The following is a 19,795-nucleotide window of genomic DNA, read 5'->3' as shown; positions in this document are numbered from 1 at the left end:
CCCAGGGAAGTCGCAGTTTTCTATTGCCAGTTTTGGCCTGTGATCGGGAGCAAGGGAGGGGGCTGTTGGACCTGTAATAGGGAGGGGGATGCTGTACTCATGAGGGGGGGGGGCTGTTGTTGCACCTGTGAAGGGGGGAGGGGGTTGCTTGGGTTGCTGGACCAGCAAGGGAAGGGAGACAGTTGCTAGATCTGATTTGGGGATTGGAGGAAGGGAAAGAGGTGCTGGGCCCATGTGGTGGGTGGACTTGAGCTGAAGGGAAGGGAGAAGTGCCAGACCCACACCTAGGTGCTGAAGGGAAGAGATAGAGGTGTTGGACCCATGGGAAGTGAGCTAGAGGGAAGGGAGAAAAATGCAGGACCTGCAGGGAGGAAGAGAAAGAAGGGAAGGGAAAGAGAAAAGCTGAACCAAGGGGATGAAGGAAGAGTGAGTGAAATATTGAACATAGTGGAGGGAAGGAGGAAAGAGCGAGTGTAAGAGACACATTAGTGTAAGGGAATAAGAGAGGCAAGAAGCTGGACACAGAGATATATATAAAAAGAGGAGAGATGGTGGGCATGGATAGAAGCATAGAAACAGGAACAAAAAGGCAAATGCTGCATAGGGGTGGTATATGGACAGAAGGGTAATGCTAGACTTGGGAGGGTATATGGACACAAAGAGACGATGGCTAGACAAGGGGGAGAATAAGAATGCAGAAGGAAGCTGCTGGACATGGAGTGGCAAAGGGATATAGAGGAGTGACACTGTACACAGGGGGAGGGGATCATAGAATGGTAAGATGATGAAGGCAGGGAGATAGACACAGGGGAAGTACAGGGGGAATACTAGAAAGAGACATATAGGAGACATAGAGAAGGGAGATGCTGAATATGGAGAACAATACATACACAGAGATAGAAGATGAATGGTAAATATTGAGAAAGAAGAAATGGTCAGGAGACCCTGGCAAGTGAGTTAAGAGAAGACAAAAGAAAATAGAGACCAGTGCCAGAGACCAACATGATTTGAAAAAAAATCGACAAGACAACAAAACATAAGAACATAAGAACTGCCATCTACGGATCAGACCTTCGGTCCATCAAGTCCGGCGATCCGCACACACGGAGGCCCAGCCAGGTGTACACCTGGCGTAATTTTAGTCACCCATATCCCTCTATGCATTTAGTTTGCTTTTAAATCCTAGAATGGTGGATTCTGCAATAACCTCCTCTGGGAGAGCATTCTAGGTGTCCACCACTCATTGTGTGAAGCAGAACTTCCTGATATTTGTCCTGGACTTGTCCCCCCTTAGCTTCAGTCCATGTCCTCTTGTCCGTGTCACATTGGACATTGTAAATAATTTTTTTTTCCTGCTCTATTTTGTCGATTCCTTTCAGTATTTTGAAAGTCTCTATCAGATCCCCTCGCAGTCTTCTCTTCCCAAGGAAGAACAGCCCCAGTCTCCTAAGTCGTTCCTCGTAATCCAGGTTCTCCATACCTTTTATTAGCTTCGTTGCTCATCTCTGCACCCTCTCCAGCAGTTTTATATCCTTCTTTAGGTTGGGAGACCAATGTTGGACACAGTATTCCAAGTGTGGTCTGACTATTGCCCTATAAAGCGGCATTATAACTTTCTCTGATCTACTCGTGATTCCTTTCTTTATCATGCCTAACATTCTATTTGCTTTCTTTGCCGCTGCCGCAGATTGTGCCGACGGTTTCGGGTCCTATCTATCAGTATACCCAGGTCCTTTTCTTGTTCGCTCTTACCCAGAGTTGCAGCTGTCATTTTATACTTGTGTTCCTTGTTCTTTCTGCCTAAATGCATTACTTTGCACTTTTCCACATTAAACTTCATCTGCCATTTCTCCGCCCATTTCTCTAACTGACACAAGTAACTCTGGAGTTCCTCGCTATCCTTCTGTGATCTGATGCCTGGCATAGGTTTAAAAAATAATTTTATTTTCTATTTTGTGATTAGAATATATCAAATTTGAAATATGTATCCTGCTAGAGCTGGTGTTAGACATATCTGGGGACCACATAGCCCAGGCCATACTTCTTTAGCTGGCTTAGGGCTCTCTCTGACTAGGGGGTAGTTGCCTTAGTTGCACTCTCCTAACACTATTCCTGTCATGTGTGCAGTATTCTGTTAGCATGCTTTTTCTGTATAGCATTCTGTAGTAATTTTACTTATTCAGATTTCTCAATAGTGGAGTGGATATTTGTGAAAGGGAGGGAAGATGGGTTTTATTGATTCTTGCTCTGTATTATTTATGTTTATAGAATTACAACTGTACAGAATATTGTTTCTTTTTATACTTTAATAAAATAAGTTCAATATACAATCATAACTATTTGAGGCTTGTGCAGGTGGGATCAGTTTGTGGGATGGGGCAGGGAAGGGAATGGGACAGGGACAGGGACCAAGCTCGCAGGGTCAGGAACCGAGCTCATGGGGATGGGGCCAAATTTTTTCCCCATGTCATTTTCTAAACCCACCCAAAACCTACTATACCAACATATAGTTGACACCTGCAGGCACAAAGGATTCTACATGATGTACCTCTCCGTACTTAACTGTGAGTTGGGTGAGGAACTAAGATAAGGTTTTTGCACTCTGCATTTGATTGTTAAACGTGTAATGGTTATAGATTGTTTATAGATTCTTAAACGTGTGTGCGATTTGCATAGTGAGAGTTAACTCCCTCAACATAATCATTACTACCTGGAATTAGTTTCATTTCAAGAACTCAGTAATCTGATTAGTGTCAACTAAATAACCTAGAAATTGAGAGTGATAGGGAAACCAACATAGCTACCATGACAGGAGGGTGACACATTAATCTGCAAACATGAATTTCCCATTGATTCTATTGATCTATTTAATAAGCGGTAGCATTAAAGATGTTAATTCACTCTATCCACTTCTACACTCAATCCACGTTCCTGATCTATCTAGTAGGTTCATAATTAACCAACAGGAAGGTAGAGTAAATCACATTCATGTAATCTCAAGTAACGGAAGGCAACAATGTACCCTTAAAAAAAGGACAAGGAAAGTAAAACCTATCAGTACCACTACAACTACCAAACTTATCACATCCACTTCTGTTCCCTGTGCATATTTTAATACTAGATCTGTTAGGAACAAAGCTTTTTAAATTAAAGATTGGATCATCAGCAAGCAAATAGCCTGTCTTTTTCTAATGGAAACATGGCTATTGTCTGAAGAAGATCCAATAATAAATGATCTTCTACCAAATAATTTTAAAATTCACATGCTAAACCGTGATGGAAGAAGAGGGGGAGGATTAGCAATTATTCTTAAGGAAGGATTTGAACTTGAACTATTGGATTCCAAAATGACTAATCAGTTAGAAATATTAGCCTGTAAAATTAGCAATAAGGAACTAGAAAATTCCATTTCCTGCATATTATTTTATGTCCCATCAAAAATCTGGCTAAAAGCTAGAGAGGACTTTTGCAAATTTGTTCTATATAATTCAATTATTCCTTCATATAATATTATTGCAGGAGACATAAACCTACATCTAGACGAAGAGGACAATCCAGATGCAAAAGATTTTTAAAAATTTCTATCTTTGCTTAATTATAATCTCCCTTTACCTACACAAACATATGAAAAAGGCCATCATGTAGATGCGGTAGCTATGGCCACAAAGGAGATTTTAGACCCTTGTATCTCTCTATCTGATGGTACCTGGTGTCACGATATCTGGTCCGATCATTTTACTTATTATTTCAATTTAACTTGGACTCATTTAAAATCCAAAACACATCCAAAGATAAATAGAGAACATCTCACAAGGGGTCATATCAATCCAGAGGAATATTGGTCACAATATGAACTACAAGCGGAGATAGGAGAAGGGGTTGATTTTTGGGACCACTGGATGAAGACTAGCACATCCATTTTAGATAAAATTGCCCCTAAATGAAATAGCAAAAACTGCTCAAATAAATATAACAAATGGTTTGACACCGAACTTCTAAAAATGAAACAATTAGTAAGACGATTGGAAAGAATTTGGAAAAACACGGGAAACTTGTCAGACCGGAACAACTGGAGATACAACATAAAAATCTACAAACAACTGATAAAAGAAAAACATAAAGCTTTTTACTCAGCCAAAATCAACTCATCTAATACTAGCTCAAATGGAATCGATACAAAACAGCTATTCAACTTGGTTACGAATTTATTTGACACCACACGCTACACTCAACTCATGCATAATATTAAAGTACCCTCAGCAAACGATTTAGCACAACATTTCGTTCAAAAATTAAAAACCTAAGAAATAAGGGGCTCATAATCGAAAGAGAAAAACGTCCAAAAACCAGCCTAAGTCGGCACTTGGACGAACATTTCTCAAAAATGTCCAAATACCGATAATAAAACCGGGTTTTGGACGTATTTCTAAATGACCTAGGCCTTCATAGTGCCGCTCAACGTCCAAAGCTAAACGGGCCATTTTAGGAGGCGTGTCGAGGGCGGGAGTTGGGCGGGATGTGGGCTGGCTTAGACTTAGTCGTACAGCATTTATAATTGAAAGTTTAACAACAGAGCCTAGATGGAACTTGGACGTTGTGACTTAGACCATGTAAAACATGGTCGAAGTCACAAAAACCCACCTAAACTCACCTGATAAGCACTTCAAACACATAACACAGACCCCCACATACTACCCCAGTGATCACCAACCCCCTCCCCACGCCCCCATAAAAATTTTATTCACAACTTTAAATTTCAGCCTCCAGACCATCATCAACTGGCCGCCTGGCATAGGAAAGCCTAGTCGTCCAGCCCAGAGGCAACTTAAGTCATCTTGGGGGTGGGTTAGGGACCCATAGAGAAGAGGACCCATGCCCATAAGCCCCTGTAATCACTGCACTGATACTTAAACATGTGCACTCCCCTATACAACCTCAAAACCCTTTTTGACTGGCATATAAGTGGCTCCTGAAGCCATAACGGCTATTGGGGTGGTAGATAAGTGGGTCTAGGGGATTCTGGAGGTGGTTTGGGGGGGGCTCACTGTCACCTATAAGGGAGCTGTAGTGAGGAGAAGCCATGGTACCCTTTTTAGGTGGCATGTCTGGGTGTTCAGTCCATCACTTTGCAGACCCCTCCCACATCCAACAGGGCTTGTTCTAGGCGTTTTGGACTTGGATGGAAAGTTGGACGGAAATATGGTATAAAGATGGACGATTTAACGGCTTGGACGATCAGATCGGCAGGACGTATAATTAGATGATTTTTGAAAGTAAAACAAAGTTGGACGTCTCTTTCAAAAATGTGTCTTAGGCTCTTTTTAAGTTTGGACGACTTGCGAGATGGACGTAAACGGACTTAGACGTCCCTTTCGATTATGCCCCTCTACCTGTTTAACAAATGACATATACAAACATCAAATAACTAACATACAAGGAAATGAAATACCAATGGACATGACTTGGAGTTCCTTTCAAGATTTAGAATGGAATAATTATATCAAATTATATAACAAGTACTCTAAATCACAGTTCTTCAACTGCTGGTCCGCAGACCGGTGTCGGTCCACAAAAAAATCTTGCCGGTCCACAAAGGATTCGGGTCCCCGCCGCAGCAAAATGTGCTGGCGTCAGCTGACGTGCAACTTCCTGTTGCCGTCGCTATGCCGGCACTCCTGCCTTCCACCACCGACTCCTGCCACGTTTGTCTCCTGTTCCAACGTATGTCTCCGCACCCCCAGACAAGCAACGGCAGCTCTATGTGATTTTAACTTCGGCACACAGCTGCCCCTAAGCAGTATTTTAGCCGCGGTTTCATGAGGCAGCCTCGGGGCCTTTGGAAGGCCGGCTCACATCACATCATCGAAGTGGGCCGGCCTACCAAAGGCCCCGAGGCTGCCTCATGAAACCGCGGCTAAAATACTGCTTAGGGGCAGCTGTGTGCCGAAGTTAAAAGCACACAGAGCTGCCACTAGCCTACATAGAGGAAATATTTGCTGGAGAGGGAAGGAGGGAAGGGAGAAGGGGTACTCCTGGACAAGGGAGGGGAAGGGGGTACTGCTGACAGGGGAGAAGGGAAAGGGAAGGGACGAGAGTTACCATTGGATAAGGGGAGGAGGAAAGGGAGAAGGGGTTCTCCTGGACAAGGGAGGGGAAGGAGGTACTGCTGACAGGGGAGAAGGGAAAGGGAAGGGACGAGAGTTACCATTGGATAAGGGGAGGAGGAAAGGGAGAAGGGGTTCTCCTGGACAAGGGAGGGGAAGGGGGTACTGCTGACAGGGGAGAAGGGAAAGGGAAGGGACAAGAGTTACCGTTGGATAAGGGGAGGACGAAAGGGAGAAGGGGTACTCCTGGACAAGGGAGGGGAAGGGGGTACTGCTGACAGGGGAGAAGGGAAAGGGAAGGGACAACAGTTACCGTTGGATAAGGGGAGGAGGAAAGGGAGAAGGGGTACTCCTGGACAAGGAAGGGGGAAACTGCTGACAGGGGAGAAGGGAAAGGGAAGAGAGTTACTGTTTGATAAGGGGAGGAAGAAAGGGAAAAGGTACTGCTGGACGGGGAGGAGGAACATTGGAAGGAAACAGCTGGCAGGGAGATTAGAGGAGGGGAAGGAGTCAGGATGGAATGGAGAGATCTAATGAGGGAAAGGGGAGAGACAGAGGAATGACAAAGTAGAGAGAGATTGATGCTGGGAAGGGGGGTCAGATGAAAAATAAGGAAAGAGGGGCAAAGATGCTAGATCTGGTTTAGGAGAGAGGGGCATAGAAAGAACGCAGATACATATGGGAGGGAGAGGGGGAGGGGTAGAAGGCAGACAGTGGATGGACGAGGCAGATGCTGGATTGAAGAGACAGAGGGCAAATGCTGTATTGAAGAGAGTGAAAAGACGATGAAAGCAGAAACCAGAGACGACAAAAGGTAGAAAAAAATAATTTTATTTTTATCTTGTGATTAGAATATATCAGATTTAAAATATGTATCCTGCTAGAGCTGATGTTAGACATAACTGGGGAGTGCAAAGCCTAGGCTTCCAGCTGGCTTAGGGCTCTCTCTGACCAGGTGGCAGTTGCCCTAGTTGCATTCCCCCTAACACCATTCTTGCCATGTGTGACTGCGGTATCCTGTTAGTATGATATTTGTGTAGCATTCCGTAATAATTTGGCTTATTCAGTTTTCTTGATAGTAGAAGGGATATATGTGAAGGGGAGGGGAGATGGGGGTTTTGTTGATCCTTGCCCTATATTATTTATATTTATAAAATGACAATTGTACAGAATATTGTTTCTTTTTATACTTTAATAAAATATGTTCAATATAAAATCATAACTATTTGAGGCTTGTGCAGATGGGATCAGATGGTTAACGGGACCGAGCTTGCGGGGACGGGGCGGCAATGGGGTTTTTAAAAATTTCAGTCTTATTAGTTTGCCGGTCCACGATATAATTATTTTATTTCCGCCGGTTCATAGGTGTAAAAAGGTTGAAGAACACTGCTCTAAATCGTAATGTGTTTTGGACCCATATCCCCCAGAAATTATGAAAGCAGCTCCATTAGACTTTAACTATCTTTGCTGTATTATTTAACCGATAAGTTAAAAAATGGAAAGTTTCTCACTAATAACGGTTATATCATAATAACCCCAATTCCAAAGAATTGTAAAGAATCATCAGCTTTAGTAACCAACTACAGACCAGTAGCATCCATCCCTTTTATTGTAAAAATCATGGAAGGATTGGTACATGCCCAATTGATGGAATACCTTGATCAGTTCTCTCTCCTACATGAAACTCAGTCTGGTTTTAGACCTTTGTTTAGCTTTGAGACAGTAATTGGGGCTATCTTGGATAATTTACGGTTCTTGTTTAATAAAATATGTTCAATATAAAATCATAACTATTTGAGGCTTGTGCAGATGGGATCAGATGGTTAATGGGACCGAGCTTGCGGGGATGGGGCAGCAATGGGGTTTTTAAAAATTTCAGTCTTATTAGTTTGCCGGTCCACGAAATTAATTATTTTATTTCCGCCGGTTCATAGGTGTAAAAAGGTTGACGAACACTGCTCTAAATCATAATGTGTTTTGGACCCATATCCCCCAGAAATTATGAAAGCAGCTCCATTAGACTTTAACTATCTTTGCTGTATTATTTAACCGATAACTTTAAAAATGGAAAGTTTCTCACTAATAACGGTTATATCATAATAACCCCAATTCCAAAGAATTGTAAAGAATCATCAGCTTTAGTAACCAACTACAGACCAGTAGCATCCATCCCTTTTATTGTAAAAATCATGGAAGGATTGGTACATGCCCAATTGATGGAATACCTTGATCAGTTCTCTCTCCTACATGAAACTCAGTCTAGTTTCAGACCTTTGTTTAACATTGAGACAGTAATTGGGGCTATCTTGGATAATTTACGGTTCTTGTTTAGTAAGGGCCTTAATGCCCTGGTCATGCAATTTGATACGAGCTCTGCCTTTGACTTAGTGGACCATGGGAAACTGTTACAATGCTTAGATGCAATTGGTATCAGAGAAGAAGTGTTAGACTGGTTTTGAGGCTTCCTTATGTCCCGCACCTCTCAAGTATGTTTTAATTACGATCTCTCTGATACCTGGAGCAATCCATCTGGTGTGCCGCAAGGGTCACCATGTCCCCATTGCTTTTCAATGTCTACATGTCGTCATTAGGTGTACAACTAACCCAGCTGGAAATAAAATTATTTAGTTATGCAGATGACTTTACAATCATTATCCCATTCAAGTCACTCCTAAGACAACAGAAGTACTAAACTCGATGGAGCAATGGATGACTGAATTCAAACTGAAGCTTAATTCAGAAAAAACAAAATTTTTTGTAGCTTCGCCACACCCACTTGACACTAAACATCACTGTGCATCAATAAATGTAGTTATCCCATCCAACCCACTATGAAGATATTGGGTGTAACATTGGACTCCTTAGTTAGAAAGGGTTTTTTTTACTCTCGAAGCTTCGGTCCATTAAAGCATATTTCGATGTTTCTTCATTTAGAATCCTGGTACAATCTCTTATACTGCGTCAACTAGATTATTGCAATATCGCCTACCTGGCAATTTCCCAGAAGAATATGCGGTGATTACAATTGGTGCAAAATGCGGCAGTCAAGCTAATTTTTTGGGTTGAAGAAGTTCGATCTGACTTCTACATTGGCTACCGATGGAGGCATGCGTGAAGTTTAAGTTTGGATGCTTTTGCTTTAAGGCACTATTCAGTTTAGACCCTAAATATATAACTGACCTCTTCTCTTTCTCAAACAGACATAAGAGAAGCTCACACTCGAATTTTGTTTCCCCACCGGTTAAAGGATGTAAATTTAAAAAACAACTTCAACATCTTCTCTCACACCAAGTGACATTATGGGGCAAAGATCTGGAACAATTGCTCACGCATATTATTTATGGGGAATCTAGGAAACACCTAAAAACATACCTGTTCCTGAAGTATTTAGGCAACTAATTTGTACAATCCTACTCCACAATAACTGATCTCTAGCGCTGTTAATAACTAGCTTCTAACCTTGCTAATTCTAATTAATTTGTAATATCTTTTAACCATTGCAAACCGCATAGAACTTCAGGTCCTGCAGTATATAGATTGTTATTATTATTATACGGTATAGTTGGGTACAACAGGTTTTGGGTGAGTTTTGGAGGACTCACCATACAATGTAAGCAAGTTTTGGTGAGATATGTACCTGGGACCATTTATGCGATGTTCACACAGTGCCCCTAGTGTGTCCCACTGCTCTGCAGGGATGTCTCTCTGGCCAGTCTACTAAGAATGCTGGCCTCTTTTATGTCCCAATGGCTGGTTTTTGTGTGTTTTTCATTTGGATTTTTGTTTTGTTTTTAATGAGTCAAAAAGATAGACACACTGAGGACAAACACATCTAAAAAAAATGGCTGTTTTCAAAACAAAAAGATGTTTTTCTCTTTTGAAAATGGTCATTTTCCCTATTGGATTTTTCGAGACATAATATCAAAAATGCCTCTCCACATCAATTGACTCACCTTTACCCAGTGCTTTTTTTCTAAGAAAAAATGTGCCGGTATTCATACAGAGCCAACCTTAAGGGAAGAGATGAATGCCTATCCATATAACCACAACCCCAAAGTAGCCAAGGCAGCATTGTAAATGCTATACAAGACCCTAGAATGCCCAACTCATCTCATACTGGAAAGCCAGAACAAATAGGATTTTCTACATAGCAACTATGTATCAGCAAAATACTTCACTTTGTTCGCATATACACAGAACACTGATAAACATCACAATTGTCATCCCTCTAACCAGTCTATCCCAGGATCTTCTCAACTACATAACTAGCATACTCAGCCAGATAGAACTCTGGATGCTCTCCTTCAAACTAAAGCTCAACCCAGACAAAACAAAATTCTTTCTAGCCACCCCCAAAGACAAAATCAAAGACACCACAATCCAGGTGAAAGGATTGGTTTTCCCACTCGAACAAACATTAAGAATACTAGGAGTCACGCTTGACAAACATCTATCCCTAGAAAACCACACCGACCTCATTGTCAAGAAAGGCCTTTCAGTACTCTGGAAACTCCGTACCATAAAGAAATATTTCGATGACACTGCATTTCGACTATTAGTTCAATCCTCTATCCTCAGCATACTGGATTATTGCAATATCATTTACCTAAGCTCCACAAAGAAAATCACCAGAAGACTAAAACTGATTCAAAACACAGCTGTCCGCCTCATTTTCGGCCTGAACAAATGGGAACACATCACCCCCTTCTACCACCAACTGCACTGGCTACCCTTCGAATCCCGAGTCCTCTTCAAGTTCGCCTGCATCTGTTACAAGACAGTATTTGGTCTCTCACCAAAATACCTCTCCCCACATTTCAATATGTATTGCACCAACAAGAAATCCCGCAGAATCCAGTTGTTTACCTTCCCCTCCATAAAATCATGCCAGCTCAAAAGATTCATCGACAAAACCTTCGCCTTCCAGGCGGCCAAGCTGAACCCTTGGCTAGCCCAATTGATGCTAGAGGCCCCGAACTACCTAGATTTCAGAAAACTTCTCAAAACACACCTCTTTCGCAAACAAGACCCTTAGTCCTTACTCCCCGCATACACTCCAACCCCCCCACCCCCACCTCCCTCTCCCCCCCCTCTTCTGGTTTCCCACTCCCTCCATTTTATCCTCTAACCCAACTACGATAAACCTGTGCCTCCTTCCGCGCTACCTGCAATTCCGATAAAATTTTGTAAATCCGGGTTCAGACCGGATCCTAATGTAACGAATGTAAACCGCCTAGAACTCTCTGGGTATGGCGGGATATAAGAACCTAATAATAATAATAATAATAATAATAATAATAAATGTCCTTAAAACATCAATACACACAGAAGTGTCACTTGCAGCTACAATCTGGCAAGGAGTTTAGTTGGGATCAAATTAATCCTATAGAAAGCAAATCTACATTGACAGATTTGGGTCTTGAAAGAAAGGTTGAGCCAGTAAAACCAAGACTAGTTCTGATTACTCCTAATGACCTGGAGCTGTTTGGTATTTCATAAATATTTCAAATTATAGGAGCAGCTACAGTATAACTGAAAGCAAGCAAACTGTTAAGGGCTGCAGGGTCATTTAGTCCAAATATGATTGACAAAACCTTCCAGAGGTACAAGATGTGTTTGTAGCCTATTGAACAGAGACTAGTAAGTGCCACATTAAAAAAATCCCTATACTATATTAAGAAATTGATCTTGTGGTTTTTATGGATAAACTCTGAAAAATGTAGAAGGTAGTCAAGAAGGAATTTGTGTGAGACAGGAGAAGAAATATGCATTTTTGCCCTACATTAGTTTTATAACATAACAGAGGACAAAACTACATTTCAAATCAAAATACCTCTTAGAGAATTTTATTTGCAGGAGCATATAATGATTTTAGTAACATAGTAACATAGTAGATGATGGCAGATAAAGACCCGAATGGTCCATCCAGTCTGCCCAACCTGATTCAATTAAAATTATTATTTTTTTTTTTTTTAATTTTTTCTTCTTAGCTATTTCTGGGCAAGAATCCAAAGCTTTACCCGGTACTGTGCTTGGGTTCCAACTGCCAAAATCTCTGTTAAGACTTACTCCAGCACATCTACACCCTCCCAGCCATTGAAGCCCTCCCCTGCCCATCCTCCACCAAACGGCCATACACAGACACAGACCGTGCACGTCTGCCCAGTAACTGGCCTAGTTCAATATTTAATATTATTTTCTGATTCTAAATCTTCTGTGTTCATCCCACTCTTCTGTGTTCATCCCACAGATAAATTTTAGATAAATTTTTCACAGAAACCAAAAGATTGCGTTATATCCCCATTCAATGTCCAGAGTCTGGCTATTAACCCCCTCTTCTACGAAACTGCGCTAGCAGTTTCTAGTTCGGGGAGTTGCACAAAATGGCCCATGCTGCTCCCGATGCTCATCGAGTTCCTATGAGCGTCGGGAGCAGCGCGGATCATTCAGTGTGGCTCTCTGCGCTAAAAACTGCTAGTGCAGTTTCGTACAAGAAGGGGTAAGTTGGAGCAAAGTTCCTTGGTTATGTGTGACAGGAGTTGGAGATATTCCTAACTTCTTTGTATTCCTCAAAGACAAAACTGAAAGGACATCTGTCTTAGCCTAAGGGAGTTATGAGGATCACAGCTTTTTGGCTATGTCTTTGTTTTATCACAGTTTTGGCCACCAGACATACGGCTGTCAAAAGTGAGCCCACTTCAGGTATGCCCTCTTACTGAAGAATCAATCATGGGCCTGACCTGCCCTTGGTGACATCCATACTTAAGATGCCTTAGCCTGAGTCATTGTAACTTGACTCAGATATTTGTAACAAATCTACTGATACACATTTTCTGTTTGCATTTGGAGCAGAACTTGTAATATTGACATGATTTTTGGGTGTAGTGAGGAAAATCAAGAAATACATTTCTCTTTATATAAAGAGGGCTAAACAAATACAAAAAATTCAGTTGGGTAAATTTCTGGCCCAACTACCTTGAAAAAAAGAACATGGATAACAAAAAAAAAAGACCTTCCTTATAAAGTCAAAATAAACAAACAAACAAAATGGAGGACTAATGATAACAAGAATTCTTGCTGTTCTATACCGCTCTCAGAAACCTGTAATGTTCAAAACACATAAGTGTCTAGACACCACTCATACAGGTAAATGGTATCTTTCATTGAGCCGGTATTTTTATGTGCAAAGCTACAAATGTGCAAAAAGCTGTATTAAAGTGCTACGTGAAATAAATAACTTTAAAAGGTATCAAAAATTCGCACTTAGCTTTTGTATGAGCTTGATTTGTAGACAATCATTGTAGTTAACAAAAAATGGCTAAACGCCCTACGGGACCCGTTTCGCCACAATGAAGGGCTTCTTCGGGGGTCTTGTATTTATGAACTACAATAAACCCCGAAGAAGCCCTTCATTGTGGCGAAACGGGTCCCGTAGGGCGTTTAGCCATTTTTTGTTAACTACAATGATTGTCTACAAATCAAGCTCATACAAAAGCTAAGTGCGAATTTTTGATACCTTTTAAAGTTATTTATTTCACGTAGCACTTTAATACAGCTTTTTGCACATTTGTAGCTTTGCACATAAAAATACCGGCTCAATGAAAGATACCATTTACCTGTATGAGTGGTGTCTAGACACTTATGTGTTTTGAACATTACAGGTTTCTGAGAGCGGTATAGAACAGCAAGAATTCTTGTTATCATTAGTCCTCCATTTTGTTTGTTTGTTTATTTTGATTTGACTAAGAGGACTTCCTTATAAAGTGTCAAAATGACCTAATCTGGGTGATCTTGGATGGTTTATGCAGAACGTAAAGAAAACATACGGCCTCTTTTACAAAGCCGTGCAGCAACAGCCCCGAAGCCCTTAAAATCTCTATGGGCTTTGGGGCCACTAGCGCAGCGCAGCCGCTAGCACGTCTTTGTAAAAGAGGCCGATAGTTTTTTTGAGTCTCTGCAGAAATAGGATAATGGTTAGAGCTGTGAATTAAGAAAGTAAGGGTTCAAATCTACTCTTACTCCAGTGTGATTTTAGGCATGTCACTTAACCCTCCACTGCCTCAGGTCCAAATGACTGTAAACCCTTTTGGGATCAGGAAATACTTACTGTACACAAATGTAATTTGTTGTGAGCTAAGTATAAAGTCCCCTTTCCCTTGATTTCTGTGGATCTACAAAATGAAAATCCATGTCTAATAATATTACACCAGTTGCCACCATACGAAATTAAAAGATTCCCTCCCAGTCAATCAATTTTTGGATACTACATGTATTTATTCTTCTGTGGAAACATTAAAAAAAAAAAAAAGGGCTGGTTAATTCATCACATGGGGTTGTCCAAAATCAGTACAGAAAGCTTATTTTAGAGCATTGTATGCCAACAGAGATCTACTTTTACAACAATTTAAAACTGAAACTACTGAAAAACAAGTATGTGTTGTAGGATATATGGAATAATCAGCAAAATTTGCAAACTTCATTTATAAATATTGGCATTTTCTCAATTTACAGCCAGTGTTCGCAGCAGGTCCTAGTATTGCATATTCTAGTGGTCCAAATGTCCATGACAAAGTGGTAAGTACACATCACACTGATTACAATGCACATATTTTGGAGGAAGTGAGCCATAAAGCATGTGGAAACTGCACTTTCTGCGAGACAACATGAGAAGGTTCAAAATAGGCTCATCCTTCAATAGTGAAAATTTATAAACTAAAACATAGTACAACGTGTGATTCTGATTACATGGTCTACACATCAGAGGTCTCAAAGTCCCTCCTTGAGGGCCGCAATCCAGTTGGGTTTTCAGGATTTCCCCAATGAATATGCATGAGATCTATGTGCATGCACTGCGCTCAATGCATATTCATTGGGGAAATCCTGAAAACTCGACTGGATTGCGGCCCTCAAGGAGGGACTTTGAGATCCCTGGTCTACATCATAACATGTCCATGTAAATATACGAAGGCAAATAAAAAATTAAAGGCAATTATTAAATTATGCGATAACCGGAACAGAGATAGCGGAATGCAACATATGTACTTGTACATTGCCTGTTGGATAGTTCATCCACCCGCAGTACAGTGCTCGGCCTTTAGTCATGTGGCAACCATAAGGACAGAAACATGAACACTCCATTGCGAGATTGCACCATTGAAGATCAATGTGCAGTAGTGTGCTTTTTTGGGGCAGAGGGAGTGAAACTTGTGGAAATTCATACTCAGATATTGACTCAGGGCTGGATTCTCAAGCCTTACTTTATCTTTAACGATGGTCGCTAAACCGGTTCCAGCCGGTTTAGCATGGCAGTATTTTACCAGCCGATTATCAGAACAGCTTACCCTGGTCTTTTCTGAGCTTCCTAGCAGACTCCGACTCTGCCATGCAAATGTAGTACAATGAGGTCATTAATATTAAAATAGTACAATGGGCTTATAAATATTTAAATTACCACTCCAGGTGATTCTCTATTATCAACAGGTGATTCTCAAACCTTGTTAAACTATATTTGCGGGCAAAATTTTCCAGCAGGGTATGAGTTATCACGGCCTTATATTCCAGTCAATGCCTGAGTGCCAATTGACTCAGGCACTGACAGAAAAGTAAGGCTTGACAGCTCAGACCACCCTCCACAATTTATTTATTTTTTTTAAAGAACCCCCAATTCTTCCCTCCTTCCCATCAATCCTCCCCCAGGGCTGTTTGATAGGATGCCATCATTCGGCAGGAGGGATTCCCCACCTCCTGATAACCGCACAACAGCTCCCATATCTTTAAATTGAAGGATAGCAGGAGGGATGACCACCCCCTCCTGCAGCCACCGCCACAGGGGTCCCCTGCCTTCCCACCAACCCGCTGCCCCTGTACTTTTAAATCGAAACACTATTGTGGTACTAGTGATAGAAGTCAGCCTTCCATACATGGAGGCTAAGAGGAGGTGGTGTGGGGGGATCTGTGGGGGAACAGCAGGGGGGATAACAAAACTGATGGACGAACATATGTGGGCCCCAACAAATATTCAGCCAGGAATCACATAAGTATTTTATGCAGGCCCCTGACTGAATATTGGCTGGGACTTGCCTGGTTATAGTCTGGTATTGAATATCCGGGTCTAACCTAAATGGCGAATATTGACAGGCACATGTTTAGCACCAAACGAAGATACTTAACTCATGAATGTAACTGGGTGAACTATATTTATTTAGAAACCAGTTTTAGTTTATGTAATGATTGAAATGAAAGGTGGACAAGACAAATAGCAAGATGGTTTACACAGCCAATGAAAACACTAAGGGCTCCTTTCACTAAGGTGTGCTAGCATTTTTAGCGCACGCAGGAAATTACCGTGCGCTTCACTGTGCGCTATGCTTCTAGAACTAATGCCTGCTCAATGATGGCGTTAAGGACTAGCGTACGCGGCAATGTAGTGCGCACTATTCCGCGCGTCAAAGCCCTAGCGCACCTTAGTAAAAGGAGCCCTAAGTATATAAAAAAGTTAAAAGTGAGCTAATTTCCAAGAGCAATGGTTTACATGAAAAAAACCCCCAATAAAGAGCGAGGAAACAAGGTGGAGTGATTAATGCAAAGGAAAATTGACAAAAGGTCACACATATAACAAAACACTGTGCAATAAATGCTTAGGCCTTGGATTGGTTCCAGAGGCAATGAACCTTTAGGTCTGGCTGTTTCAAGACAATGCACATTATACTTAGCTCCTCACTTATAAAGGATAAATTTAAATAAATAACATTTGAAAATATATCAGCATTTTTCTTACCTGTATAAATCTTTGATCAGACCCTCATCAAATCTACCACAGAGATTGTTAAGTAGTCGCTCATGTTGTCTATATAAACAGATGTAGTTAGTGACTGGTAAAGTTTGCTTTGAAAGGCATGTAATGGTTTCTACCATGTTGTACTGGTTGATGTGCAGCCTGAAATAATTCCAGTTTCTTTGATCCTCTGTTACAAATTCCTGTCCCTGTAACAAAAGTACTACAATCAAGATAAATTTCTACTGTGAGATCCTTGGCCAGGTTACGGTTACAACACAGACATTCAGCTATATTCATTGTTTTATGTATCTACTGTACAGTAACAGTTTAAAAGAGACAACACTATTTCTTGGTTATGTCAATGTTGCCATCGCAAAGATGTCTACAAATGTTGATACCGTGTTTCCCTGAAAATAAGACAGTGTCTTATATTAATTTTGGGACTTAAAAACGCTTACTTTCGGGGATATCTTATTTTTTTCATGTACAACACTCATCTCTCCCTTCCTCTCCTCCACCCCAATTCTTCCTCTTTCCTTTTTCCACCCCCCCCCCCCATGTGCAGCATCTTTCCTCCCCTCTCACTCATCCCCTTGTGCAGGATCTTCCTATCCTTCCCTCCCTCCCATCCCCCTGTGCAGCAGAACCTCACCAACCCTCCCACCGCGAGACTGACTGCTTTGAGGCCTCCTAAAGCAGCAGGGGTGGGGGTTGCTGAATCGATGAGTCCGATTTTTTCCAGAAAATCAGGCAGCACTAGTGTTAGGGACGGAGTCAGGGAGTGTTGGGGACATTTGGGGGGGCTTCGGGGGTCGACCTTAACTAGGGCTTATTTTTGGGGTAGGGCTTATATTAGGGGCATCTTTAAAAATCATGCTAGGACTTATTTTTGGGGAAACAGGGCAGTTGCATATTCTTTAGATTTTACTTTCCTCCCTAACATACCTCCCTGATAGGGTAGGCCACTGCAGTAAATGCCCTGAAGCCCATGGGGATTTAAAGGGCTTTGGATCTTTTGATGTGTGACTTTGTAAAAAAAAAAATAAAAAAGGAGGGGGGATAGATATTAGCAAATCTCCTACTCATTTCTGAGTTTTGTCAAGGTTTTGGCCACTTGTGATATGGCAGGATTCACATACAGAAAATATGTTCTCTAATGAGGGTAAAAGCCTACTGCAAGTTTGTCTTCTGTTTTCTTCTAAATCTTGCTTTTCTAGGCTGCTATATATAAACTGGATGGCACTTGAACTCTGACAAGCTGATTTTCAATACATGATATCTGCTTACACTAAGGGGCATAGTTACCATCTTAGCCTACTGTTAAGGTGTGTTATTTTACCCCAACTCATGCTATTTTTAACACAGGTCCCATTTTATGCAATGAGACTTAATTACTAGTAACCTGGGTTAACAATAAAATAACCTGTCTTAATGGTAACCCAGGTTGGTAACTTTCCCCCTATACTGGATAACTAATTTGAGTAACTTTAAGTAGATATCTGAATCATAACTACATGCCCTTCTCCTGAAAGGCTCCCTTCCCCTCACTCCCTGAAGTGCCCTCCTTTTCCTCCACAGACCCCAGCCCTCCTTTAGGATCCCCTGGTTTCTAGGGGTTCCAGGACAGATGTGATCCCCAGTTGCTCCTTGCCTCTGCTAGCACCAGATTGAAAATGGTGTCAGCGACCCATAGGGGTAGTCCTGTGATACTGTTACTAGGGGGTCAAGCTGCTGTATAAGAGAAACTAAAGTACCAGACTTTTTACAGCACCTTAATAACTACCCTCAATGTGTTTTTAATTCTCATTTCTCAGAAGGCAGCATTTAACATGGATAAAAACAGACTGGACAATGAGAACTATAGGCACTTTTATAAATCCCTTTGTCCTCTTGATCCATTACAAATATATTGGAAAACTAAGCTGAAAGAATGGTTAAACAGAACTAGTTATTTGTGCTTAATTAGCTTACCACTTTGGGCTTGAAATGGAATTGTAATTAATTATCTATAATAATAAAACGCTAAGTGCGAATGCGCATTCCTACCTGCGTGATCCATGATCCATAGGTCCATGGCCGATAGGAGTGCGCATGCGCGCTTACAACGGCCCCACACTCGCAGACCCCAAGGTAATGTTGTGCGGTTTGGCCGGCTCCCTTACACTCCATGCCCAAAGTTTATTTTTAAGTTCAAAGCGGCCATGGTGGCTCCTCTCACGAGCCACACCTGCGTCAGAAAAGGCTTCTGATGCAGGCGGGGATCGTGAGAGGAGCCGCCACGGCACCTTTAAACTTAAAAATAACTCCGGCAAGGGACTATGGGAGCTGGCCAGACTGCGGGATGGGAAGGGGGGAGGGGGGAATTGCTACTGTCGCACAGCAAAGTGGAGGGGGAGGGAATGCTGCTGTGGCTTCTGCACAGGGAAGTGTTGGGGGGGAGGGAAATACTTCTGCACAGGGAAGTGGGGTGGGGGGAGGGAAATGCTGCTGCACAGGGAAATGGAGGGGGGGAATGTTGCTGCGGCTGCTGTACAGGGAAGTGGGGGGAGGGAAATGCTGCTGCTGCACAGGGAAGTGGGGTGGGGGAATGATGCTGCACAGGGAAATGGAGGGGGAGGGAATGCTGCTGTGGCTGCTGCACAGGGAAGTGGTGGGGGAGGAAAATGCTGCTGCTGCATAGGGGGCAGGGAGAGAGATAGATAGAAAGAAAGACAGACAGACAGCGGGAGGGAGGGAAAAAGAAAGGAAGAAAGACACAGGGACAGGAAGAGAGACAGAAAGACAGACAGACAAAGGAGGGCAGGAAGAGAGACAGACAGAAAGAAAGATAGCAGGAGGGAGAGAGACAGAAAAAAAGAGGCAGGGGTAGGGAGAGAGACAGAAAGAAAGACAGACAGACATATATTCTAGCACC

General features: G+C 41.9%; 1 protein-coding gene across 3 annotated transcripts in view; it reads right to left on the bottom strand.

Moving 5' to 3' along the window:
• Nucleotides 1-19,795, bottom strand: part of CFAP61 (cilia and flagella associated protein 61) — a 481,993-nt gene that overhangs the window by 63,790 nt on the left and 398,408 nt on the right. For all 3 annotated transcript variants that reach the window (XM_033939263.1, XM_033939265.1, XM_033939264.1), the window contains one exon: nucleotides 16,882-17,087. In XM_033939263.1, coding sequence (XP_033795154.1) covers nucleotides 16,882-17,087 — 206 coding nt within the window. The remainder of the gene's footprint in view (nucleotides 1-16,881; nucleotides 17,088-19,795) is intronic.

The sequence above is a fragment of the Geotrypetes seraphini genome, chromosome 3 (assembly GCF_902459505.1).
Source record: "Geotrypetes seraphini chromosome 3, aGeoSer1.1, whole genome shotgun sequence".
NCBI classification, from domain to species: domain Eukaryota; kingdom Metazoa; phylum Chordata; class Amphibia; order Gymnophiona; family Dermophiidae; genus Geotrypetes; species Geotrypetes seraphini.
This window is presented reverse-complemented; position numbering and strand designations above follow the sequence as displayed.